This window comes from Alosa pseudoharengus, unplaced genomic scaffold, assembly GCF_046254945.1.
Source record: "Alosa pseudoharengus isolate Yale_2024_CS ecotype anadromous, Long Island Sound unplaced genomic scaffold, YU_APseudo_1.1 YU_APseudo_1.1_scf_12, whole genome shotgun sequence".
Lineage (NCBI taxonomy): Eukaryota > Metazoa > Chordata > Actinopteri > Clupeiformes > Clupeidae > Alosa > Alosa pseudoharengus.
The window spans coordinates 19,794,725-19,817,480 of record NW_027468587.1 but is presented as its reverse complement, the minus strand read 5'-3'; the positions used below and the strand labels follow the sequence as shown (position 1 = coordinate 19,817,480).

The 22,756-nt window shown below is 47.8% G+C and overlaps 1 protein-coding gene across 1 annotated transcript in view; it reads right to left on the bottom strand.

The window, feature by feature from the left end:
- The window catches only part of LOC143119633 (neural-cadherin), a 182,110-nt gene that overhangs the window by 14,303 nt on the left and 145,051 nt on the right, over positions 1-22,756 (bottom strand). The window contains exons 18-26 of the mRNA XM_076281255.1: positions 20,414-20,663; positions 17,742-17,869; positions 16,594-16,780; positions 15,050-15,193; positions 8,255-8,538; positions 4,878-6,495; positions 3,997-4,090; positions 1,417-1,601; positions 386-627 (exon numbers count right to left, since the gene is read on the bottom strand). Of these exons, the coding sequence (XP_076137370.1) occupies positions 386-627; positions 1,417-1,601; positions 3,997-4,090; positions 4,878-6,495; positions 8,255-8,538; positions 15,050-15,193; positions 16,594-16,780; positions 17,742-17,869; positions 20,414-20,663 (3,132 nt within the window). The remainder of the gene's footprint in view (positions 1-385; positions 628-1,416; positions 1,602-3,996; positions 4,091-4,877; positions 6,496-8,254; positions 8,539-15,049; positions 15,194-16,593; positions 16,781-17,741; positions 17,870-20,413; positions 20,664-22,756) is intronic.

Genomic DNA, 22,756 nt, shown 5'->3' with positions numbered 1-22,756 from the left:
ATCTAAGACTTGCGTCTCGACGGCTGCCGCTCGCCTTATATGGTTGTGAGAAATTCATTGGTTCCTGATTCCCTTTCATTGTGTGAAGTGCAATTTAATTTAAAGTGGTTTTATTTGTGTATAGTGCTTTTAACAAGGCGAAGGCTCTTTGCAGAGAGACATGGTGGCAGTAATAGTGTTCACAGGTGTGTGTGTGTGTGTGTGTGTGTGTGTATGTCTGTCTGTGTCTGTGTCTGTGTCTGTGTGTGTGTGTGTGTGTGTATGCACTTTGCAGACACACAGAAGGGTAGCACAAGTAATTCAGTTATTTACAGGTGTGTGTGTGTGTGTGTGTGTGTGTGTGTGTGTGTGTGTGTGTGTGTGTGGACTCGTAACCATCCCTCACCTTGACTTTGTGTGTTGCTACATAGCCGTGGAGCTTCTCAGTCTTGTAATATGGCGAGCCGTGGGCGGCGAACCAGACGTTGAGCTGCTGCAGGTTGTCGTGGTTGCTGCTGCCGTTGGCGACGCTGAAGACGTACACACATTCCGTCTCCGTCTGCAGCACCTCGGCCAGCAGGCGACGCAGACGGGTGTAACAGCTCTCCTGACCCAGTCCGACCCGAAAGAACTCCTCCACGGTAAGGTCTGAGAGACATAAGGTCAGACTGTTTACTAATAATCAGACAAGCATGTGACTAAAGGGTTATTCATTAGAGATTATATGGTAGTAGATATTGTATTATATGATATTATATTACACAGATTACGGCTGGGCGATATGGCCTAAAAAAAAATCTCTGAATTTTTCACATAAAACCCGATTTACGATTTTAATCGATTTTGATTGAAATCTGCATATCCTTCTTTCACAAGTGTTTTACACCATATCTTTAAGGAAATACAGTTGTGTATTTAAGATAAGTGAGCGTATGCTTTAACCTTTGTTGTGGCAAACCTTTGTTTTTACACACATTCATGACCACTCGCAGTGGGAAAAACAACATAATCACAACGGCGTCCCTGATATTCCCAGGTGGCATGAATGGACTATAAGCCTCTATGCTTATGGATGACCTCACTAATGAGAGCCATTACGTTTGGCATCAGATGCTGCTTATGTTTGCTGTCCATCAGCAGCTGGATACAGTTTAGAGACACTAGACATAGCCTATGCCTGATCATTTTTCAGGGGTCGAATTTAAAAAGAAAATCGATTTTTATAAAACAAATCGATATTAATAAAAAAAACTTTTCGAAATTATTTTGATTTAAATCGTTTTTTTGCCCAGCTCTAACACAGATATCAGTTGGCTTTGCTCTTAGTTTAAAGTTAAAAAGCATGCACTAGTCAAACAGGAATTCCCACCCGTCGTTTAGTAAGGTAAAGAAAGTGAAAGACAGGAGTGTGAATTGGGGGAAGAGGGGAACACGTACTGGACAGCTTCAGGGAGCCTGCGTTCCTCACGGCGTCGTCCTTCAGGTCCAAGACGGTGACCTCTGCAGTGGAGGTCACGTCGGGCCAGGCCTTGTCGCTGACCCGTACCTGCAGGCTGTAGGCGCCGGGCGGGGTTCCTTCCCTGATGCTCAGCTGACCAGTGTTGCGGTTCAGACTGAATGACCTGCACAAAGATGTGAGTCACACTGTGTTAACTTAACTGCATGTGCGTTTTTGGGTTGTGTCAGTGTGTGTGTAACATGTGAACAATATGGAGAGAGTGCAAAAGAATAATAAAAAAAATCCCACCTGAAAATGTAAAACAGAACTACTGAAAGAGAGAGACATAATATGAAAAATGAAGAATATAAAAAAAGCCCTCATCCATCCATACCTAGTCTATCAGCCACACACACTGACAGCCCATGTACAATGACAGCCCCATTTTGTCCTACACTACATGGCACTCTGAATAGCTCCCCTCAGTGTTAGTCGACACATAAGCTCCTTGAGAAGCCGGTTGAACTGTCATCTATCAGGTACGACCCCACATCAAAGCAGGCCCACTCCCCAGCTCTGTGCTGTGGCGCTCGCTCTTTAATGTCTTGTGTTCCATTATTAATGTCCCTCTGTAGCATTGCCTGGCCCGGCTCACTAAAGCCTATGATGAGACGGGAGAATGGAAGGGCAGTGGGGCCAATAGAGACCTGTGTGGGAGAGCTGAGGAGTGTGTGTGTGTGTGTGTGTGTGTGTGTGTGTGTGTGTGTGTTTGTGTGTATTTGTGTGGTGTGTTGGAAGGGGAGCTGATCTGTTCCACAGCAATCTGATACAAGGGACACCACTCTCTCTTTCTCGCTTTCCCTCTCTCTCACTCTCTTTCTCTCTGTCTTTCCCTCTCCATCAGCAAACACATCCAATTACGGGCCCACAAGTGAGAACTTGACCACAGGGTCACTCTGCTACCGTAGTCTGCTCTTTTTATGGGGTAGTTTGTTGAGGACGAGCTGGCCTTCCATCATTTGAGAGAAGTAGAGTGCACCTCCTTCGCCCTAAATGGTGTGCCTCAAATCACAGCGGGTCAGTTAACACGGCCATATAGAATCCAGCTACATGAACTGTAGTTGAAGACAGACTGCCCACAGAAGAAAGAGGGCAATTTATTTGAAAAATCATGAGTCATGAGGCTGTGGTCCCCACAATAGGTTGTACATTAGGAAGCTCATGATGGTATTGTAATGGGGTTCATAAGACTTTAATGGATTAGCATAATTTATGAAGGGCATACGTTTAATGATTAAAGGGATTCGGTGGTCTGAGGAGACCGGAAAGCTCGTGGCTCAAAGGTGCCTGGCCCTCGTACTTAGCAACACAGAGAGGCAGAGCACAGAGGTGACAGACAGGTGTGGGTACCCGGTCTGTGCTGCCTGCAGGATCCGTTCTGCGCATGCGCGTAAATGCTCCGCCAGAGCACCGCGAGTCAAGTTGCACTCCTCCGTCTGAGTGGTGAAGCATGAATGAGACCTGACCAGGGCTGGGTGATATAACAGTTCTTTTGGAAGGGCTGGGGCCATTGTACCCCTTGTACCCCCCGCAACACATACACACACACACACACACACACATACACACATGCTACCCCCGCCAGAACCTCCCCTGGAGCGCACCAAGGTCAGTGAACCTGCGCTGGCCCGCGCTCAAATTAGATTTTAAAAGGCGCAATCATGTTCACATAACAGGAATCGAGTTCTGCTCCGCCGGTGACCTTCAGCTTGCCTGCCAAATTAGGTAATTAACTGTCCAGTAAGCAAATAAAACACTGGGCGCCCGATCGAAGGTACAACACCAGCCGGTGCCAAGCTCTTGTCACACTAGCTGCCGCTAAACCGCTAATATATTAATACAGTAATTATCCAAATTAACAAGGGCAAAGGCACTACATGGCACTCAAAAACAAACAGGGGCTTTGAAGGGAATTTAAAGTGGCTGACAGAGTGGTGTGAAGCTAGCCGGCTAACATTAGCCACATATAATCTGTCCTTTTGTTTCACCAACTCACTCCCTCCTCTCTCTCTGGCTTGTTTTAAGAAGGTGTCATGTTTGTTATTGTCTGGCTGAGGAGCTGTAGTTCTCCTAACCAGATTACAGGCTGTTTATTACAACAAGCCCAGGGGCGAACATGAGTCGTGCCGTTGTGCCAAACGCAAGAGATGCGTTACCGCCCCAGAGTAAATTCTGAATACAACTTTTTTATGCAGTATTAATAACTGGGCTCAGAAAGAGATGACACCGGCCTATTAAACCTTCTTTATCCTTTACTCTCTTTCTCTCTCTGTGTCTTTTTTAATCCCTCACTCTATCGCTGCTTTGCAACCTTCATGTAAAGGACTCCTTTCTCCTCACTCTTCCCTCTTTCTCTCTCCATCTAAGGACCTTTCTATCCTCTCCTCTGCGCTCCTCTCATCCACTCTCTTCTTTTATACTCCACTCCTTCTAGTTAAATGGCAGATAGCTTGGCAGTCCCCCCCCCCCCCTGCCCTTTAGAAAAAAATCTCACTTCAATAAAGAAGAGATGAAAGTACCTGGGGGGTTTGCCTTCAAACTGGTACACCTTTTCACTCCAGTCGTCAAGGTCAGGGGATTGAACTTGTCCAAGTACTGTGGTGGGAAGTGAACCTGGCGAACATACATAATAAGGTTAGACACACAGACACACAGACACACAGACACACAGACACACACACACACACACACACACACACACACACACACACACACACACACACACACACACACACACACACACACACACACACACACACACACACACACATCCACAGCTCCAGCTCTGACATTACCTGAGGCTCTGTAAAGGGAGCATACAGAAGGGAGAATGTCTATTGGGCACAAGTGTGTGTGTGTGTGTGTGTGTGTGTGTGTGTGTGTGTGTGTGTGTGTGTGTGTGTTTGTGTGTGTGTGTGTGTGGAGGGGGGAAGGAGGGGGGTCCCTGTGAGATAAGGAACACATGTGGTCATGGTTAAACAGTTAAGCAATTAGCATGCTAACACTCCTGTTTCTTCCCAATCCCTGTAAAAATGGCTGTGATCCTGTTATGCATGAAATCGACAGCGCTTTAAAAAACCATGTGCCTCTTTTGAGGTGTCTATTAGAATCTGGGACATAATTTAAGGAAATTGTTTGCTTCATGCTACATTTGCCCTACATGATGATTTCTTATTAGAGGTTTTAATGCCTCCATTCACAGAGGAAAAAATAGCTAAGCAACTCGATCACTCACACTAACACTAATGCTAAAAATATCACAACTCAAAACCATTCTTTGTTCTGTGAATATTATACAAGCTGACAGATAGCAATTCATGTTAAATAAATGATGGAGAGGTTGTGTGACGTGTAATCTCACTATGGGCATTTCCTCTGCATTTCTGCAAACCATACATACCCTCGTAGCTGTACACGATGAATTCGGTGTGGCCTGGCACATGTGGGTGGTCGTTCCTGTCGCCGATGATGACAGTCAGCGTCGAGGTGGAGCTCATAGGCGGAGAGCCGCTGTCGATCATGAGGATGGGCAGCAGGTATTGTTTTTGCTGCTCGCGGTCGAAGGTGCGGAGGGCGGTGAGGAGGGCGCTGCCGTTACGCAGGTCAGTGAGGTTGAAGTTGGTGGCGTCCTCGGTGAGCATGAGCAGCCGGATGGAGAAGGGGCCGCCATTGGGCGACGAATCGCGATCGATGGCGTGGAGGAGGAGTGACGTGTCGTTCATGCGGACATTCTGAGGGGTGGCTGAGTTCTCCCAAATCACAGGTCGGTATGGCGCCTCGAACTCAGGGCCATTATCGTTGACGTCCTGCACTGTCACCATGACAATGGCGGTCCCAGTGAGAGCAGGGCTGCCCATATCGGTGGCCAAGATCATGAGCCGATGCTGGGAAACCTTCTCACGGTCTAGAGTGTCTGCTACTACAACCCAGCCGCTCTTGTCCACCACAAACTGCTGGTAGGGGTCAGACTCTGGGGCGATGCCGTATGAGAACTTGCCGTTCTGGCCCGAGTCCAGATCCATTGCGGTCACCTGGGCCACGATGGTTCCAGCGGGGACGTCTTCGAACATGGCGCCTGCGTCGTAGAACTGCGGGAAGAAGACAGGCGCATGGTCGTTGGAGTCCTCCACCTGGATGACGCAGTGGGCCACGCTAAAGAAGTCGGCGTCCTCCACCTTGAGCGTGAGGTTGAAGGTGCGCTCGTGCGGCTTCTCAAAGTCAATCTTCTTCTGCAGGCGCAGGACGCCGCGCCGGTTGGCCTTGTCCGTTTCCACGAAGAACTTCCGCTCCTCGTCGCCGCCGACAATGCTGAAGGTGACCGCCGCGTTCTCGCCCTCGTCGCCGTCGGTCGCCGCCACCACCAGCACCTCGCTGTTCACCTCCAGCTCCTCCGGTATGGACGCCACGTACAGCTGCTGTGTGAACGCCGGTGCGTGGTCGTTCACGTCCGACACCAGGATAGTGGCCGTGCCCGTTCCCGAGAGACCCCCTCCATCCACAGCCTCCACCACCACCAGGTAGCGATCCTCCACCTCTCGGTCCAGGGATCGTAGCACTGTGTAGATGGTGCCTGTGGAAGGGTTGATGGAGAACAGGTTGAGGTTGATCTCATTTCGGACGTTCTGGACGATGCGGTAGGTCAGCACTGCATTCTTCCCCGCCTTCGGGTCGTCCAGGTCGGTGGCACGCATTTCCATAATGGAGGTGTCTGCGGGCGAGTTCTCGGGCACGCTCCCGACAAAGCAGCTGTCTGACGAGCACAGGAAGGCGGGGGCGTTATCATTGATATCTCGCACCTCCAAGAGGACATCGGCGAAGCCTGTAAGCCCTGCTCCGTTTTCATCAGTAGCCAGGACCAAGAAGCGCCACGCAGACCGCTCCTCGCGGTCTAGATGCTTCTGCACGTAGATTCGACCCGTTAGCTCTTCAATGGTGAACTCACTACCAGCTCCCTGTCCATGCAGGGAGTACCGCAGGGCACTCTGGTCAGCCTCCTGGTCTGGATCAGTAGCAGAAACCTGTTTTTTTATTTTTTTTAAACAAAAAAAAAAAAAAAAAAGCACAAATACATTAACTCATACATTAAAAATGTGAGAACAATGCCAATCATGAACCTTTTCCCCTGCCGATTGAATGACTTGCAATAGTGAGCATCCTCGTATCATCTGACAACAGGCAGGAGCACTCTGAAGGACACGCACGCATCGGCGGATTCGACGCATCCGTCACAGAACACAGGAGACAATTAAAAGTTAATAGACAAAGCAAAAGAAGGATTCCACAATTTTCATCCTCTCTCCCCACTCACTAGAAAGATTGTTTACAAAAGCCTTTGAAGTTTCTCTTTTTTTTTCTCTCTCCCTCCCTTTTGACAACACGACGGAGAGCGATATTGAGAAACCAGAGAAGGACGACAACCGAGGCCAGGTGTGTCAAAATAGTCATTTCAAATTGAGCCCCCACCTCCCCGTTTCCCTCCTCCTCCCACCACTCTCTCCTAAACTCCGAAGCGCATTAATAAACATAACAAAACACTTCAAGGGAGCCCTGCCACAAACCCGAAACAATTTAATGTATTAGGTGCCAGGCGCACATCAAATCAATTCCACTCGGAGGCGGCCACAGCTGTGGGCAGAAGCCTGCTTCACGCATGCCTCACTCGGAAACATTTTACTGCTGAGTCTCTCCGGAACATTCTGCCCCGGTGTCACTTCACACTCTACAGTCAGGAGACAAACCCTTTGTTTGGTTTTACACTTAGTCAATAGAACACACACTGTTTGCAATGCCCAGAGGCATATATGTATATACGCTGACCAAAACAGAATTGTTGGATGCTGACATCCTGACCTTTGTGTTTCAACCTCGGTTATGTTGAACTGAACCGTGCCAAACCAAGTCTGCTGAATGGGCAGTTAGACCTTTTGCAGGTGCCTTTCTGGACATAAAGGGTCAACTGTGGTTGTAGTGAAGTGAGCAAGTGACCTTACTAGACTCTGACAACCGTTTTCTGCTGTCAGTTCTGCTTCAGGGATGCATGTTTCTCACACTGATTCAAACTTAGCAGGGCTTCAAGCATTGACCATTTCTGTACCTGAAGTTATCAGAAATGTTCTAAGCCGTTACAGTTTAGAACAAAATTATTCATACCCCTGGCAAATATTGATTTAATGTTGATTTTCTCTTTATCAATATGCTTGTTCTGACTGAAAATGACACTAGGTTGTAAGACAATAGGTTGTAAGACAATGTGGTACAAACATGGAATCAGAAAAAGAAGGATTTTCATCTTTTTAAACATTTTTATGAAAAATGACATGTCCAAATTTATTCATACCTTGTGAGCACAAGGCCAGAGTGATGGCAAAGAATCATTCCTGCCTCAAAACCCGGATTGCTGCTAAAAAGTGTGGTCTACAATCATTGTGAAGAGATTGGTAGGTATTATAAGAACCATTTTGAGAGCTGTGAATGCCAATAAAGATGTTTCCATTGATTATTTAAAAAGGGCATGATTATTTTTGGACATGGCATTTTTCATAAAAAATTTTAAAAAGATGCAAACGCTTCTTTTGATTCCATGTTTGTACTACATTTTTGTCATTTTCAGCCAGAACAAACATATTAGTCATGAGAAAATCAACATCAAATCAATATTTGCCAGGGGTATGAATAATTTTGTTCTAAGCTGTTATACTCTATATAATTGTGGAACGGCCTGTACTACACCAGACAAACATGTAGTGGTTCTCTCTCCTCTCTTGTGTTTCTCCTCACCTGCAGGGCGAGGATGGGCAGGTCGGTGAGCTCCTCGGTGACGCTGGCATAGTACTCGGTGTGGTCAAACACGGGCACCTCATCGTTCTGGTTGATAACGTTCACCACCACCGTGGTCTGGTTCTCCCACTTGCCGTCGGACGCCACCAATCGCAGTTCGTAGCGCTGAACACGCTCATAGTCCAGCTTCTGGGCGATGTAGAGTGTGCCCACCTCGGGCTCCATGTCGAACGTGCCCATGGTGTTGCCCGCTGTCAGCTGGTAGCGTAGCTTAGCATTGGCGCCTAACAATGGAGACAAGAGAGAAGGTTTCTTAGTGCTAGAGAACTTACCCCTAGGAATAGGTGAAAAACAAAAAAGCGTTGCAGAAAAAGAGGAACACACACACATTTTATTTTCAAGTGTGTCTCACGGAAACACAGTCACACACTGGTTTAAAAACACTGGAGGAAGAAGAAGAAAATAACAAACTCTTGTGCTTGTTTGCTTATTTCAACCTGCTGGCTCCTCACAAAAAAAAAACAGCCAAACAAACAAACAAAGACCAAAACACGCCCCATGCACAAACACTTGTCAGTGCCTCCCTGGGACACGAGAGCAATCCTTTTTCGTCTTCTGGGCCAGTGATCTGACCGGGGGTCTGCGCGTCAGGCCTGTGGACCAGTTCAAATTGGACACAAACCTCCCGCCTTCCCTTTCAGCTGCCAGTCCAGCACAGCGCCCATTCTCCAGATTAATCTGCCAGCCTGAGAGTGTTGCCCGCAATCAGATAAAACACACACAAAAGAGAGGGAGAGAGGGAGAGAGAGAGAGATAAAGGAGAGAAAGACAGAGAGAGAAAGGAGCAAGAGAGAGAGACAGAGAGTGAAAGAGAGAGATAGAAAGGAGAGAGAGGAGAGAGAGGAGAAAGAGAGAGACAGAGAGGGAGAGAGAGATAGAGAGGGGGAGAGAGAGCAGAGGAACATCAAAGAGCAACGCTCCAGTGGTAGAGTCATCACATGTGTGTGTTTGTCAGCTTGTGCTTCTGTCGACCTGGCCTCAGACTTTTGACCTTCACTACAGATCAGCCAGAGCCTGCAGAGTAAAGTGGGCTTCCCGATTCCCGCGGCACGGTTAATTAGGAGAGAATGGGACAGTGTGTGTGTGTGTGTGTGTGTGTGTGTGTGTGTGTGTGCGTGTGTGTATGTGAGAAGTGGGAAATGTTAAGTGCAGATGGCAGTCCCTGTTCCCAGCCATAAAACTCCCCTTCATTTAGCATATGGCGTGTGTGTGTGTGTGTATGTGTGTGTCTGTGTAACTAGGAGGAGGAGGAGGAAGAGGAGGTGACGTGGGGAAGGCCTCATAAGCCCACTCAGAGGCACGTGTCTCCCTCTCATTGCCTCGCCTCGTTCGGCCTCTGTTTACCGGTCCACGGCAGATTTCACCAGACAAACACCATCTGGGCGCGATGTGTTAGGCTTTCATTAGGAAGCGCTGTGTTCCCTCTGCTGCTGCTGCTCGGCTGGCGCTGACTGGGGTCAGATTCAGGCTCAGGCTGGCATGGGGGTGGGTAGGGGGGGGGGGGCGGTGCTGCGGCACATCCGTCAGGAGCGTTCGCCACGATTCACCCTGACACGCTCGCAGGGGACTTGTGGTGGTAGTGCTAGCAGTGGGGGTGCTTTTTTTGCCCCTCAGTGGCCGTCTTAATGAACAGCCGTGGCCATATGGTGCCCCGCCAGGTCCAGCTGGGGAGCTGAGGGGCAGAGTGGCATGGTGTGTGGTAAATGGAGGGGGATGTGTCAGGAGCGCTTTGCCTAAGTGTAACAAGACCTCCAGTGGTGCGAAGAAAGCGCCACTTCACATCCCGGCCCCTCATATTAAGCCACAGATTGGAATCACAACACAACAAGCACAAATACTAACACACAAACCCAGTCATGCACATGCACACACGTACACACACACATGCACACACACACACACACACACACACCTTCCACTGTTCCCCTGGTAACTTCACTAAAATCTCTCAAAGAGGCCCCAGATGCCCTAATATCGTAGAAATTATCCACACACCCCTCCATTTCATCAAAAAAGTTTTTTGAGCTTGTGTGTGAGTGAATGTGTATGTGTGTGTGTGTGATTTTGTAAGATTTTCCACCCCAGTGAAGCAGTGTCCTTGGCTAAATGGGCTGATTTTGATAAAGGAGGGCGAAGCTAATCAGCTTTCAGAAACATTTGAGAGGATCATAAAAACCCCCTCGCTTCCCCTCTCTGACGGCTGCCTAATTATTTCCATTTCCCCGTCTCCATTCCGCGTGTAATAAGAAATATCCAGGTTTAATGGGAAAGCCATTTGGCCTCGCCTCCACATACTGAGCTTCTCAGTGTGTGTGTGTGTGTGTGTGTGTGAAGGAGTGTGCATGTATGTGCGGCTCATTGTGATTCCAAACTCTTGATTTGCATTTCCTGTTTGCCTCGATACAGAGATGTGTTGTCAGGTGTGTGTGTGGGTGTATACAGTACCTGTGTGTGTGTGTGTGTGTGTGTGTGTGTGTGTGTGTGTGTGTGTGTCTGTGTGTGTGAGAGTGAGGAATATGGCATGTGTGTGTGTGTGTGTGTGTGACTGGCCGTGAGCCCCGCTGCCCTCCTCCTCTCGGTGGCACAGGAGTCGGCTCTTTAATGAGGCTTCAGACACCTGCATTACTCCCTGGCATGTTGTGAAGGAGGGCTATTGTCCTGCTGCTGCACCCAGCAAATGATGGCATGCTGGCCCACGCCTGTGGATGTGAGTGTCTCTCTCTTTCTCTCTCTCTCTCTCTGTCTCTCTTTCTCTCTCTGTGCCTATGTATTTGTGCTTGAATATTTCTCCATATGTTTTTGTGCATCTCTGATGGCAAGATATATATGCTCATATTTGTCTATAAAGTATATCTTAAATCTTAAAAGTGTGTGTGTGTGTGTGTGTGTGTGTGTGTGTGTGTGTGTGTGTGACTACACTTATTTTTGTGCCGCTTTCAGTATATGTGAGCAAATGTGAGCCGTGAGCGAAGGTAACCTTTTGTCCAGACAGGAAGAAAAGGCAGAGACAAGGTGCGCTGTAATCTGGTTATGGAACATCCTGGGGTGACGTTCCAGAATGTTCTCCTGAGGCAGCACTGGATGGTGTGCTGAGAGGTGGCAGCTGGCCACTCGACACTGGACACAGAGGTGATTTGTCCAAGACTGTCTAACGTGGATGAGCAGTGTGTGTGTGTGTGTGTGTGTGTGTGTGTGTGTGTGTGTGTGTGTGTGTGTGTGTGTGTGTGTGTGTGTGTGTGTGTGTGTGTGTGTGTGTGTGTGTGTGTGTGTGTGTGTGCAGAGCTTAACCTCTCTGTGTGAATAATGTGCATGCGTATACAGTATGTGTGTAGGTGCTCTTGCATGTAAGTATGCAAGCGCTCTTGTATGTAGCAGTCTTTTGTCAGATGACTCACAGGGGGTCTCTCTCACTCACTTCTAGCACTCTCACCCTGTTTCACCACCGCAACACGAGCTAAACACCTTCAACATTAAATCACCACACCTGCTCTTTTAAAGCCCAGTCAAACATGGCCGCCTGATCCAACTCGCACCACAGGACGAGTCACAACAGTATCCTCGGCCGCAGTTAGTTTTGAAGGATACGGCGTTCTCCAAAGACATAAATAAAACATTTGCAAGCACACACAGACACACACAGTGGCAGCATTTCATTTCAGAGGTCAAACAATGCATGGCATTAAGGTAAAGCATGCTGTCAGCAGTGTCGTCGCAGCGGCTAATCCGCTCTCGGGTACGGCAGAGGGGTCGCGGCTACAGCGGCGTGGACCGGGGATCCGCTATCTGCCGCCGGGCGTTTAATCTCTTAAACAACACCTTTATCAAACAAATAGCACGCCGGGGAGATTAGCATAGCTATTTAGGGGCTGCGCGTGGAGCAGAGACAAACACGTCGAGGTGGCGCAGCAGCAGCAGTGACAAAGGAGGAGTAATGATGTGAGTGGGTGGGGGAGAGAGAGAGAGATGGAGAGAGCAAGGAGGAGGCCTCTGAGGAGAGGAGGAAAAGGAGGAGAAGAAGGAAGATAAGAGGTGTGTGTGTGTGTGTGTGCGTGTGTGTGTTTGTGTGTGTGTGTGTGTGTGTGTGTGTGAGCGTGTGTGTGTGTGTGTGAGACATTCCTACGTAGACCTGAGAGGTATAGGTGCATACTACAGGAAAGGTAATAAAGATGAGTCAAGGGGAATGAAAGTTTGTATCCCTTTGTTGTGAGGTAAGTATGTGTGCGTGCATGTGTGTGTGTGTGTGTGTGTGTGTGTGTGTGTGCATGTGTGTGTAGATAGGTGTGTGTGTGTGTGTGTGTGTGTGGGGGGGAGGGGGGTTCACAGGAGCCAAGAGTGGCTGAGCTCAAATCCTCCCAGAAGACGTGCCTGCTCAGCAAGCCCTGGCTCTTAATGGGATTGTGTCATGTTTTATGGATTAACTCATTCTAATACAGATCATCTGCCTGCTCGGACACCTGTGCAGAGACAGCAGAGCCAGCCAGGGATGCAGGTTGTCTCTCCTCCTCCTCTCTCTCTTCTCTCTGTCTCCCTCTCTTTGTTCCTTTTCTCATATTTTTATACAAAGTGATGGGGGAATGAGGGGTTGTGGGGGGGGGGGGGGGGGGTTTTTTTCCTTCTAATTACCAGACAGCATAATGGTTGAGATGGCAGATTTGGGCACCAGACTAAAGAGAGACTGGGATTAGTTGAGGCATTGACAGGGAATTACTGTTTCCTGTAGTTTGCTGTTTTTTACCTCTTTGCCAAATCTGCCAATGCCACATTTAAGCTTTTTTGTCCTCCTTTTTAAATCTGCTAATAGATGAGGCTGTGATTTTGCACAATTGAGTCCGCATAATGCACTGTAGCCCAGGACTCCTGTTGGGGAGGGATGAATAGTTGTTTTTCTTGTGACATTTCAAGAGGTGAAGAGAAATTTTCTGTTCATTACTCCCTTGTAATGGCAAATATCCTGATCCTCAGTGCAGTCTTAATTCCTGCTCAATTTCATTTTATTTTTCACTTTTGCAAATTTTCCCTCTTGTATGCAATATGAGGTGGCATCACAAATCATTAGCAGAGCACAGCCTCCTCAGGAGAACGCCATCATGAAATTTGACACGTCGTGCAAATAACACTCAAGGCCCCCCGAGACACACAGGGATTTACCTCCATCATTAGAAGAGGTCGTCCTCATTTATTTATTTATTAGCTTCAACAGCTACAACAAGGGACTCCAACCAAAAATAAATAAATAAATAAAATGAAATTAAATAAACAAAGAAGCAAACATCAAATAATTAGCTCAAGGGGCTGACTGTGGTACTCCCACACTTACCATAGAGATTTGCTAACAAGCATCCAGATTCATCTCACCTAGATTCATCTCGCATTGGTTTTCTCTTTGTTTTGTTTCTTCCCTATTCCCCCTGTCTTTTCCTCACATTCAATTTCCCGTAGCCATAGAGGCTGTCAGACACATCAAGCCTAATACTCGGCGAGATCTGACTAAAACAAAATCAGCGCGGGGGAAAGAAGGCGACGAAGAGACGGCTGACGTGGGCTCTCAGATGAGAGGCTTTTGTGTGATCCAGCTGAGGCTTCTGAGAGACAGAAAGAGGACACACTGAGAGAGAGAGAGAGAGAGAAAGAGAGAGAGAGAAAGAGAGAGATGGAGAGAGAGAGAGAGAGAGAGAGTAAAGAGTGCCCTCTGTTATTTTTCCCCTGTTTCAGCAGAAAACACACAGAAGGCACACACACACACACACACACACACACTCATACATAATACACACACACACACACACACACACACACACACACACACACACACACACACACACACACACATACATAATACACACACACACACATACACACACACACACATACACACACACACACACACACACACACACACACAATCCCAACAAAACCTATGGTAGTCAGACCACCAACACAGCAGCTGATACTGGATTCCAGCCCCATGCCGGTGCTCCGCCCGATCCTGCCCACGTTTGGCCCGCGGGCACCTGCGACCCTAAAAGCACCTTTCAGGTGAGGCACACACACCCTGCCGTGGCATTCGGCGGCTCCGGCCGTGCGTGCAGAGCTGCGGCAGCTCGTCTCCCTCATTACCTCCAGTCTCGTGTCTCCAGCACACCAAACTAATTAAAACAAGTCCAGATGGCTGACACTAACACACTGGCTGTACGTTTTGGCTTGTCCTCCTCTCTCTGCCGCAGCGGCAGCTCTGGACGGTGCACCTCGGTGCGGAGCCCGCCGTGCTCCCATGAGAGGAGGGAGTCAGGGGGAGGACAGGAGGGGGCAGAGAGAAACACCCAACCAGCTGCAGCAGCGCAGGGACATAGAACACGCAGAGAGACAGACAGACAGACAGACAGACAGACAGACACACACACACACACACACACACACACACACGCACAAACACCGGCACACACACACACACACACACACACACACACACACACACGCACAAACACAGGCACACACACACACACACACACACACACACACACACACACACACACACACACACACACACGCCTACATACAGGTACACAGACAGACACACAGACATATTTGCATACACACACAAGCACAAGCACGCACACACACACACACACACACACACACTCAGAGACACACACACAAACAACACGAATAGTGTTCCTGACCAGAGTCACTGTTCCCATGACAACTGGGCTTGCAGTCTCTCTCAGGGGCTCTTACCTTCGTCTTCATCGTTGGCGGTGACCGTCATGACGATGAAGCCCACCTCCTTGTCCTCCTCCACGCTGATCTCGTACACGGACTGGGAGAAGGACGGCGCGTTGTCGTTCACGTCCGTCACAAAGATCCTCACGTAGGCCGTGTCTACAGACACACAGAGGGGAACAACAATGACACAAAACAAGACAAAAAGGACGGAGTACACAGGCTTTGCTTTAATAAAAAAGTAATCAGTCCTCAAACCAAAAGAATGGTGCTGCAGCGAGATAAATCTGAGATGTTGACTTGAAGACAGATATTCTGTTTTATGTGGAGAGAGAGCACAAATAATTATCGTACTGATTTGAAAACACATTTTGGTTCTAATAGCAATTAGTGTTTATTTCCTTTGTGAGGAGACTATGTTTATCACCAAAAAAGCTAAAGGACAAATGAGAAAATTATACAATTGACAATCATCTGGTAATACCAGTGCATCAAAACCACAACCCTTATTTTATTGACCTCTCCACAGGCAGTTCCCATCGACCCAGAGGCACGGAGCGAGCATCAATGCAGCCCAGAGGGGTTGGGTTGGGTAGGACTCTAGTCATTAGAGAGCACCTTATGAAACACTATATATGAGATTGACATGTCAGTGGGAAACCAGCATTGAACTGGCGGCACTGACTGTGGAACAGTGGCACCAGAGGGACTGTGTACAGTTGCTGTTAATGGGGAGAGGTCTGAATGGATCTGAGCATGTGATCGACGTGTATGTGGGAAGCCCATAGAGTAATGTTGCCACTTAGTGCAGGAAGAGCAAAGAAAGACAAAGTCATTTCAAGCACTGGGGGGGGGGGGCATGTTGCCCATCATTTCAAGTGTCTGGAGTTGTGTCTCTTTATCTAATCTAGGACAACAAAAGGTGAAGCACTCGTCTTGCCTCTTGACGTGACTCGTTGGTGTGCGCAGGTTGCCGTTGTCACGACAGCAGAAGTGTCATTATATCAGCATTTGGAGTGAGTCAGGCATGTCTTAATGGATGAAGTTCAACCCCGCCAGCTGGCATCATCCTCTCTCATCGCTTAGCAGGGAAATAATAATCAGCAGAGCTGCTGCAGGTGTTTTTGTGTATATTTGTGCATATTTGTGTGTGTGTATATTTGTGTATGTATGTGTGTGTGTGTGGTGGGATGGGGTGGGGTGGGAAGAGGGGGCATGGATTTGAATACTCTGCATGACTCCATATGTGTGATAGTGTGTAATAGTGTCTGTGTGTGTGTGTGTGTGTGTGTGTGTGTGTGTGTGCATGCAAATGTTGGTGACAGAATTTGTCAATGGAGAGGCTTACTGTTTCTTCCACTGTTTATCAAACTTAGCCTACAGTAGGTGATTAGGTTAGGTGACTGCATTATAAACAGGCTTTCCATTAAAGAAACACAGGTGTGTGTGTGTGTGTGTGTGTGTGTGTGTGTGTGTGTGTGTGTGTGTGTGTGTGTGTGTGTGTGTGTGTGTGTGTGTGTGTGTGTGTGTGTGTATGTGCGTTGGTCTTGCTCACACACCTGTGTTGGGCTGTCCGTGCTGCCCAGGCCGGGCTGACTCGGAGCCATCCTGCGACTGCACCTCAATGAGGTAGGAGCCCTTCTGCTCGCGGTCAAAGGTCGCACGTGTGTGGATCACCCCCGTGTAGGAGTTAATGCTGAAGTACTGAGAGTCGCCGCTCTGGTCCTTTAGGATGACATAGTTCACCTGCGCAGGAGAGCAGACACAACAGGCCACTTATAACCCTTCCACACTTACAGTGAAAAACATTTATTGAGCTTTCATTTGGGTGTCATAATCAGTGTAATGGTAAAATAAGAGGTGAGTACACTGAATTCTGTGATCACGGTAAGGTTGACTGGGCCATGTGGTATAGGATTTTTAAAAAAGGGATTCAGAACATGTTTGATGATGGTGGAGGTTATTGTCCAATGTTTATAACAAGACCAGTGGTATTAAATGATTCCTAGAGTGTTGATGGGTGTTGATATTGTGAATGTGGACAATACAGTGTGATTTTTAAATTTTAAAAGTTGCAATTGGTGAATAAACTGACCTTTGAGAGGTAATTAAACTCTATTTCCAACATTTCAGAGGTGGATAAACTGTGTTTACTTGCGTTTAGCCTCCACTACATACTTAGTCATAATGGAATGCGGTTAGTAGTCAAAATCGGAACTCTAATTAATCCCCTGGCATCTAGTATCTACAATGGGAACACCTCCAGTGTTTAATGAAGAAAATTATGGGGTGGATGGACAAATGGGGTTGGCCTCACATGGGCTCAACTCAATTCAGTGTTCTCTAAATAGAGCCATAACATAAGGATACGTCTCAAGGTGCTTTACAGGGCTCAACTTGAGCTTGAGCCTTCATCCCCCTAAAGCAAGCACTAAGGCGAAAAGGGCAAGAAAATACTACCTCATCACAAGAAACCTTCCAACTACTTTCTTTTATTTGTTAAATCAAGTCTAAGACTAATTAATCAAGAGCTCTTTTAAAAAATATAAATTTGAGTTTTTAGAACCAAAGATGATGTTGGTGGAACATAATTCTATTAGTATATTGTAATATATAGTATACTATTAGTATATATTTATTTAGCACATACATATTTAACCTGAATCCCCGAGCAGAGCTCCACTGGGGGTTGATTTGAGAGCCTCACCTGGCCGTGCAGTCCAGAGTCCAGGTCTGAGGCGGACACCTGGACAACGGACGTCCCAATCTCTGCCCCCTCTGGCACCGTGGCCTCATACGTGGAGGACATGAAGAAAGGCACGTTGTCATTCACATCTGTGGAGAGAGAGACAGAGAGATGGATAGAGAGAGAAAGAGAGAGAAATTAAAGTGTTAAATGTCAATATTGAGGGGGTGGGAAGCAGAGAGAGAGAAATAGAAAGAGAGAGATCATTAAAAAAGAGCATGGGAGAGGTAACGAGGGATTTCATGATGAAGAGAAGAGAAGAGAAGAGAAGAAAACCAGAGAGGAGACAGTGGGAGGGAGAGAGGGGTGAAAGACAAAACAGCCTAATTCAGGGCCAGAACAATGGATCACAATTAAGCACTGAGCATAATTCAAATCAGGATACAAATCAAAAGAGGCATCATTTCAAAAATAAAAGCCCCCCCCCCCCCCCCTTCCCCTGATGCACACCGCCCTGCAGTGAATCATGAATAACAAGCGCGCGTGTGGATTCGCGATGAAGAGGGCTTCTACCGGGCGAGAGAAGAGCAAGAAGAGGGGAGAGAAGGAGGTGAAAAAAAGGAGAGATTGCAGGTTTGGTCCGGGGGTTGAGCGAGTGCGTTTGGGGAGGTGGCCCGCCGGCTCCCAGCGGCCCGCTGATTACAGTGCGCCGGTAACGAGCTTCCCAGGGCCTTTTGTCTTCCCTTTCATTACGCTTCAATCTCCTCGCGCCCCTTAATTAATGCTGGTGCTGCGTCTCAAGTGTTTGTGTGTATGTATGTGTGTGTGTGTGTGTGTGTGTGTGTGTGTGTGTGCATGCGTGTGGAGAGAGAGAGAACCGTTCCTCCACCCTGCTCGGCAGCACTCTGTTTCGCCTCTGCTCTCACCACCCCCGCTTTGTTGCTCTCGTACACACACACACACACACCACCCTACCCATCACACACATGTGCGACAAAACACTATGCACACACATGCGCACCCCACGCGCACCCCACTCCACCTTACCTCAAACCACACACCCGTCAGACAAAACACCATGCACACATAACACACAAAGACTCACACTTGTCAGACAAAACAACCACACACACACACACACACATACACACATACATCTATCAAAACACAAACACACGCACACACATTTGCACGCACGCACACACACACACACACACACACACACACACACACACACATGTCTGACAAGACACCAACCACACACACACACACACACACACACACAACAAACAAAGAGATGCTGGGAAAAGTCTAGCCGACATGTCAGCGCCGCCTTGATTTCTAACCCAGCTAGAAAGACAAGGGTGGGAGGGCTTGGACTGCTGTCAGGTCTCGCAAACACAAAACACCAAATACCCACCACCGTCGCCGCCACCTCCGACTGGTGGATTAGGTGAGCCTGCTGCAGCTCAGAGCTGGAAGGGTCCTTCTGTCGGGGGCTTTTCAAGCTTGTTTGTGTGCTTTTTGTGTATGTTTTTGCAAACAACAAGAGCAACAGCAACCGTGGAGAAAACAACAGTCTGAGATCCTGCCAGGGCTCTGAGTGAGTGAGTGAAGCAAAGGTAAAGCCCAAGGAGATGGAGAGAGGGTGGAAAGGGGGACAGAGGAGAAGATTAAAAGAGAGGAAAGGAGGGGAGGAATGGAAAGGAGAGGAGAGGAGGAGAGGGGAGGAGAGGAATGGAGAGGAGAGGAGAGGAGGGGAAGAATGGAGAGGAGAGAAGAGGAGAGGAGGGGAGGAACGGAGAGGAGAGGGGAGAAGAGGAATGGAGAGGAGAGGAGGGGAGGAATGGAGAGGAGGGGATGAATGGAGAGGAGAGGAGGGGAGAGGGGAGGAGAGGAGGAAAGAGGAGAGATGAGGAGAGGGGAGATGAAGAGAGGGAAGATGAGGGAAAGGGAGGGGATGGAGGTGCTAAGAAGATAGAGAAGCTGAGGAGGGCTCAAGAGGAGGAGGAGGAAGAGGAGAGGAAATTATTCAGTATGTGAGAGATACGTGCAATGGCCAAAAGAAACAAGTGCAGACAAGATGAAAGAAGAGAGTTGGAGAGCAAAGAGTGGAGTGGAAGGGGTGAGAGGAGAAGAGAGCAGAGCAGAACAGAGAAGAAGAAGAAAGTGGGACAGGAGGAGAGATGAAAGAGAAGAGATCACATTTGAGACGAGGGAGGCAGACCCTCCAGAGAGCAGCTGGAACTCTCTGGAACCAGAGGAAAGTTAAAGAGTGGAGGTGAACTCTGCCGAGGACAGAGAATAGAAGAGAAGAGAGGACCTCAGAGAGAGATGTGAGAAAGAAGAGGGGATGGTAAGAGAATAATGGAGGTAGTGTGGGGGGTGGGGTGGATGAGGTGCGAGGAGCAGCATCCCAACCACATACAGGTCCACGATTCCCACTGTGATTCCCACTGTGATTCCCACTGCGAATCCCACATTCCCATGCTATTCCCACTGGAGGCCATTTCCCAATCCCACCCTCATCTCTCTCTCCCATTTGTTCCCTTCAACTGTTGTATCCGCATGAATGGCAAAAGTCCCCCAAAATGTACTTTAAAATAAAAAATGTAGGCATAACCTAGGCAGCAGAGAAAGGGGTACAAGATGGAGATCTTATATGGAAGGAGTTCAGCTGCTGTGCATCTCACCTGTGAGGTTGACGTAGACGGTGGCGAAAGACGCCAGGGGCACTGCCGCCACGTTCTGGGCACGCACACGCAGGATGAAGAAGCGCGTGCTCTCGTAGTCCAACGGCTCCGCCACCAGAATGGACGCTGAGCCGTCGCCACGGTTGGGCTTCAGGTAGAAGCGCACAGGCATGTTGGTCTCGGGAACCTGGCCCTCCTCCAGGTTGTAGGTCACCCTGGGGTCTCCAAGAGGGGAGGTGGCCTTTATGGTCTGTAAGGACAGAGGAGGGAGGAAAGGCCAGGGAATGGAGAGAGAGAGAGACTTAGGCTGTGTCTCAAACCGCATACTTCCGTCAGTACACTGCTAGTGTGCACTGAGCGCTTCCATCCATAGTGTCCACTTTCTGATGGTTAGTATTGTCCCAATATCGGCACTATACACTTAAACTAAATATTTGAAGTGGGCAAGTACAGTAGGTGGTTTGAGACACAGCCTTTATAGGACAACACTCCATTAAGACCTGCAGAAGTTGCATTTTTCCTTATGTCGATGCCATTTTGGACGTATTGGTGAAGTAATCTGCTCATCCCTGAGTTGTGTGTGGGTGCATATGAGTACAGTAGGTTTTGAGAAAAATCACGCATTTGCGTGTTTCTAGGTGAACTTAATCAGTCTGTATATGTGTGTGTTTTTATGAATCTGTACTGATGCACATAAATGAATGTGTATGTGAAGTCATGTGAGTGCAGCGGAGTCTTGGCAAGGCGTAGGCCTTACTGAGTGAAAACTAAACTACTGGGACGAGCCTTAATTGTTCTGGGAGTAGACTACTTGTTTTCTTTTCCAAGGAGGCATTAATGAAAAAGCGGCAATGACTGGGTAAGAAAATGCACCTTTAGCCAAACCTTGCAGAGGAATAATTAGCATTATTTGTGAAAGGGCATCCTAAATCAGCACAAACGCCAGTCACGCCTCTGCTGACTCCAACCCATGAATACATTAGACACACTTCACCTGTGATCCATCTCAGTGGCTATTGAACTGATATTGACACTTATAGAGTCCCTCCCTGGCAGGAATAGTCTGCACTCACTCCTGATCAAAGCGTTTTTTCTCTCCCAGTACGGGGCTTTCTTGAGAGAGTTGGAGAGAGGGGGAGGCACACAAGAATCCAGGGAGAATACATCACTGAGGCTGGGATACAGGACTGGAGTGGGCTTCACAGTTGTTAATGTGTGGAGTATTTCAGACCAAATGGCATACTTTTGTACCAAAAAAAGTCTGTGTGAAAGAGAAAGTATAATGTATGTGTGAGAGCCGTCCATCAATTGGATTGAATGCTTCAGGATAAATTATGAAGATCTAACATTCATACTTTTGGGACAATAAAACTCTAATGCCTTTCAAAACATTTCAACTATGAAGAAAATATAAATCAAATGTATATTTTGCATCAAAAAAACTGTACACATGACTGGAAACACATTCAAACTAAATACATTTAGTATAAAATGGGTGTCCATTGACACAGAGTTGTCTGGTATTAAGAATTACAGTATGGTTTCATTTTTGGATCAACAGATGTACACTCCGTTCTCAAACTTGTGCTCAGTAGAGTGAATTACACAGGGAAGGATATCGGTGCTGCACACACCTGACTACAGACAGCTCTCTCCAATGGAATTTCGCACGCTGAGTCACGCCTTTTCATGTCCCCCTACTGCCTGTGGTGTGATGCTCAAGCACAAGAGAAACACCTGAAGATATTTTGCCCCCAGGCACTAACTCACTAACTCAATGAGAGACTAAGGCTTATAACTATTTTTTACAAAAAAAGAAGCTCTGAATAAGCATCAAGCCGCCTGCTGAACTCAAAAGAGGAGCCATACACTCGTGAGCATGTTGGCTCACTGTAGCCAACAGCTGTGTCCTCTCTTGGAAGCCTAAGCCCTAGCTATCCATCTCCTCGTGGAGTATCGTGCGACGTCCAGGCGATTTATTTCCCTCCTTCGCCCCAACTTCACTGACTAACCGAGCAGCTTAAACAAGGCAGCAGCACTGTGACACACTAAGGAAGGGCCAACACAACACAGACTCCCACTTCAAGGAGAAAACAGACTACTTTTAATGGCCTTTCCACACCTTACATGGCCATCTTTGGGACGATCCAAAAACGAATGGTCAAATATGATGATGATACGGGGGGAGACTAAACATCATAGACAAAAACAGACTGAGTTCGAAAAAGGTATGGAGAGACTTGAGGACAAGGAAAGACAAAAGGGAACGCCGAGAGACACAGCAGAGAATAACCAACCCGCAGACAGATCCACACACAAGCAGAATAGACAGAAAGTGAGAAA